Consider the following 5,000-nt stretch of genomic DNA (forward strand, 5'->3'; position numbering starts at 1 on the left):
GAGGTTTAGTTTCAGCACAGGTTTGACACTGACTTGTGATACGTTTAACCTCATCCAGCGAGTAAGGTAGGTTTTTGGTACGAAAGAAGTGGTTGAGCCTGGTGACACCAGGATGGGAGAGTGCCTCGTGAAGCTTGTACAGTGAATCTTGAGGCGTAGAAGCACAGGTTGCCCTCGAGAGAGTGCGTCGGAGAGTACACTCACCTTTCCAGGGCGGTATACAATGTCAAAGCTATAACATGCTAGTTCAATCCCCCAACGCATAATTTTGTCGCTCTTTATTTTACCTCGGTTGCGTTGATCAAACATGTAGGATACAGACGTTTGGTCGGTTCTCAGAGTGAAGTGTAGGCCCCTCAGGAAATGTCTCCAATGTCTGATGGCTTCAATGATAGCTTGAGCTTCCTTTTGTATGGCAGCATGCTTAAGCTCGCTACCCTGTAGTGAGCGTGAGAAGAAAGCGACAGGCCTACCATCTTGACTGAGAGTGGCAGCTAGTGCTACATCAGATGGATCGGTTTCGACTTCAAATGGTATGGTCTCGTCGATGGCAGTAACGAAGGCTTCTTGTACTATTTTCTTCAAGCTATCAAATGTGGTAACAGCTTCAGGTGACAGAGGGAATGACTTACAGCTTGTTAGTGGTTTGATGCAGTTGGAAAACTATGGGATCCACTGAGAGTAATAGGAGAATAAACCAAGGCACCTGTTGAGTGATTTGGAGTCACGAGGCACCGGAAGGTTGGGTAGGGGACTTAGTCGTCCTGGGTCTGAGCGAATAACGTCTTTCTCGATTACATATCCAAGAATAGCAATTTTGTGGGTTGAGAAGACGCTTTTTGAATCGTTGTAACAAGTGTTCTTTTTCGTTGCTGCAGCAAGGAATTTCTCAAGGCTTGTATCATGCTCTTGTTGGTTTTTCCCACAGATAGTGATGTTGCCAAGGTAAGGGAAGACTGCATTGAGATTGTTCTGTATAACGAACTTCATCATCTCGCGTTGAAGACAAGCGACCCCATTTGTGACACCAAATGGGAGAAGTGTGAACTATAGAGATTGTTACGTGCTTCGAAGGCTGTGTATTGCTTATCTTCTTCCTTGACAGGGACCTGATGGTAAGCGCTCCGTAGATCTGTTGTGCTGAAGACCCGATATTGAGCAATGTCATTTACTAAATCATTTATCCTTGGAAGTGGGTAGGCATCCAGTAGTGTGAAGTGATTGATAGTTTGGGAGTATTCGATGGCGAGCCTCTTTTTGTGATTCTCATCCTTGGTCACAATAACCTGTGCTCTCCAAGGGGAGTTGCTTGGTTCTATGATCCCCTCCTTGAGTAGTCTTTCGACCTCTCCATGGATGAACTTTAAATCATCCCTACTGTAGTGGCCGGATTTGCTTGCAATAGGGCAACAGTTAGATTAGCAAAAGGCTCAGCTGGATCCATATTGAGGGTACTGAAGCCGCAGACAGATAGCGGGGGTTGGCTGCCTCCATACTGAAAGGTGATGCTCTCGTGATGTGACTGGAAATCCAAGCCCAGTACTGAAAGATGAAGGTTGGTGTATTTCTGGTTTTTGTATTCAAGGTTGGTCGTACAAGTCCCTGTATACGTAACATTGGCTGATAGGGCAGTAGAAGCCATGGAGACAGCACCACCTGCTGGTCGCGCAGTCAGACCAGCCTGTTTGACAAGATGTAGGTGTTTGAAAATCTCAGTGCTGCCGCTGTCAAACAGAGCTTTCACTTGCAATTTTCTAATGTTGATTGTCGCTGTTGATTTCGATAGAAATCCAGAACTTTGAGTGGTGGCTATAACAGGAGAGTGCATGGCAGCTGATACCTTTGAGGCAGCTTTACCTTGGCTTACTTTGGCGTAGTGACATTTTGTCTGGCACCTAGCACATGTAGCATCCTTTGCAGGACACTTCGAATGTGGGTGTCTATTGTTGCCGCAGAAATAGCAGTTGGGAGAAGCGGTTTCGGTAGCCGCAGCAGCCAGAGTATTCGCTTCTTGGCCAACGACAGATTTTGGAGACTTAGCAGGAAGAGCAGCATTGACAAGTGTATTTGGAACTGCATACGACTCAGAACTCTTCATTGCAGACTCAAGGGATCTAGCCTGATCAAACATAGTTATTAAGTCAAGAGTTTTGTTTTCCAAAAGTCTTTGGCGTATCAGACTTGACTGTAAACCAGAAATAAAGGCATCTCTAATACTCTCTTCACAGTATTGTGCAGCCATGACATTTTTGAAGTTACAATCTTTGCTTAGCGTTTTCAGGGCTTGCAAATATTCGTCTAGTGTTTCTGTTGGAGCTAGTTTACAAGTAGCTAAAAGATGGTCAGTGCAAAGATCTCATTCTTCTGTTTGATGAAGAGTGTCTGAAGTGTTTCAATTGATATTTCATAATCTGTACAATCTTCGATGTGTTGGAAAATGCTTGGAGAAACAAAATTAGAAAGGACTGCGAGTTTATCCAAATCTTTTTGTGGCAAGACGGCCATGAAGTTTTCGACGTCTCCAGTGAAGCCATTCCTTTGCCGCTGTCCCACTGTTTGGATCTGTGTCTAGACGTGCTGGCCTTAAGACTTTATCCATTATACTCTTGAGAATATTGCTGGTTAAATTGTAGTTAGGGCTGGGGTTAGGGTGAGGGTTATTGTCAAAACCCACTTGCTGCTATCATTCCCTATAACTTTTGACGTTGATATAAGTTAAAAAGTTAGTTCTTTCATTTTTTTTCAAGCATTCGGCCACAAAATAAGTGTATTTCTTAAGCATTGCAACGACAACCAAAAATAACAATAAAACATTGCATCAGAAAGCTTCAAATCTTACTGTACAAGCATTTTCAAGGTTAAAACGTTTGAAAATGTCAGCAAAATACGAAAAATATGCTTGATAATGAAGTATATATTCCACTTGCATGTAACTCTTTAATACACAGTGACTCTAAGTGACGTCAGTTTGTCAATTGATATATATTAAAAGCTACTCATCCGAGACTTCTATCATGGAAAATCATAAATTAAAGGAATTGTAGATTTCAAAAATGTATAATATAGCTTTTGATATCGAACAGCCTATTTTTAGGCCCATGGACTACAAGCATGATTTGAAATTGTGGGCCCTTTGGCCGCGGTAGTTTAAATTCGTCATGTGTTCTTTTTTCTTTGTAGTGCATGATCTGCCCGTTTTCACCGGAAGGGCTAAAAAGTACTGGTCACTAACAGAGTCAAGTGGGAATCGAGAACTAATGTTGAAGCGAGCTCAATGGCTTGTTAACCACGGTTATTTCATATTTCTTAAACATTCGTTTCAGAGGTTCGGCGACACTTAAAGATGAATTATGAGACAAGAGAGGGCCATCAATTAAAAAAAAACTTGGAAAACCCCCTTGCCTCATTATTCTAGTGTTAGTTATACTAGTTCTTGAGCTGTTACTCGAGACCTTAAATAGTTTACCAAAGGCTCATCAACAACATTGACATGGAACGTTCGGAAAACTATCATTGTGTTTTTGGGCAAATAAATTTCTTATCCAGTGTTGAAAAGATCCTCCGCCAACTGAAAAGATCTGGCTTCCTGAAGCAAGAATATTCATTTCAACAATAGCAACGGAGCCCCTGTCAACAAGATGATATACCTTTGGATCGAAGAATGTTGGATTCTCGAGTAACCCTTCTATGACCGTCATGAGCAAGGTTGAATTTTTCCGTGCGGGCAATACGTCGCCTGAATGAGATCCGAACTGCAGAAAATCTGCGGCGACAAACGTTTTTCTCTTAGAGTTTCCATTCTTTGGGTCACGATCTCGTTCTTGCTGGATCCGTGCTACCATTTCCGTGATACACTTGACTACTAACGAAATAGGACCTCTATGACGAAGAATTTGTTCAGTGCGCAGATGAACTGATATAAAGTTAGAACCCAACTTTTTTGATACAAAATCATGAGCAATTTCCAAGAGTTTGTTATTAAAAAAAGAAACATCCGGCGCATGAAGACAAAACTGGATAGTTGGTGGTAATGAAAAGTTTGCTCGTACTTTAGTGCCATTCCCTCTCCATTCCACAATGCCGATACAAGTTCTACCCTTAATAACTTGGTCATGAAATCTCTCGAGCGATTTAAGAACCCCAACATCGATGCAAATAGTTGTAGTAACTCTACGTCCCTCGAATATTTTTTGGTGTTTACGACCACTCCATGCGCAAGGAATCACTGAAGGCTTTGAAATGTTCCGCTTTTGCCTTAAGCGTGTTGCTTGTGGTTCATAAATAAGATAAATCAGCAAATCTAATCGATCTTGGCAAACATGTTGATATGTCTTCCAGCTTGCAAGAGTGTTGTAACCGTGGGAGAGCAGCTTTTTATTAAACAAAGTCAAATTGAAGTAAGACGCCAGTGTCGGTAACTTGAGTTTTGCCAGAAAATTTGAGTTCCTTATAAAAGGCTCAACAGCTTGACCCCCACTAAAAGTGGCTAATGCTGCAAGAGCAATGAGATTATTTGTCGCCATCGTAAGTTGCTCCCAATAGTGAAACGCGACATAAAACTTTCCAGGTTTTGTCAAAGCTGGTGTGCTCTTCAATAAGCCATCTTGCATATCATTGTGCGTGTCGAGGGTGTTTACTTTCGAGTGTTTCGTGCGACTTACCACTTTCTCCATGTCCTTTCGACGACCCTGTACTTTCCATATTTGTACAGTTATTAACGGTACGGCGGCAACAACAACGAAAGCAAACACCTTGAAAAGTATCCGTAATCTCATTTCTAACACGTCTCACCCCACAGCGACTGGGAGGGTTCCTATTATCCTTCCTGACATGGATTTGCAATTAGTGAAGTCTGAGACAAAATTCAGATTTTGTGTACGATTGGAAATCGGAAGATCCAGAATCCGGCCGGATTTCGCAATCAAACGTAGTGCTCAGTCTAAAACACAAGAGCAATATAAAATAGTTCGGTTCAATCCCTATAGCTCGTTTTCACCGTT

General features: G+C 42.1%; 1 protein-coding gene across 2 annotated transcripts in view; it reads right to left on the bottom strand.

Moving 5' to 3' along the window:
* The window catches only part of LOC137992492 (uncharacterized), a 12,639-nt gene that overhangs the window by 7,555 nt on the left and 84 nt on the right, over positions 1 to 5,000 (bottom strand). For both annotated transcript variants that reach the window (XR_011121705.1, XM_068837854.1), the window contains exon 1: positions 3,648 to 5,000. This exon is cut by the window's right edge and continues 84 nt beyond it. Coding sequence is in view for 1 of the 2 variants with exons in the window: in XM_068837854.1 (XP_068693955.1) it covers positions 3,648 to 4,775 (1,128 nt within the window). In the remaining variant the exon portion in view is untranslated. The remainder of the gene's footprint in view (positions 1 to 3,647) is intronic.

Source organism: Montipora foliosa, chromosome 2 (assembly GCF_036669935.1).
Source record: "Montipora foliosa isolate CH-2021 chromosome 2, ASM3666993v2, whole genome shotgun sequence".
In the NCBI taxonomy this organism is placed as follows: domain Eukaryota; kingdom Metazoa; phylum Cnidaria; class Anthozoa; order Scleractinia; family Acroporidae; genus Montipora; species Montipora foliosa.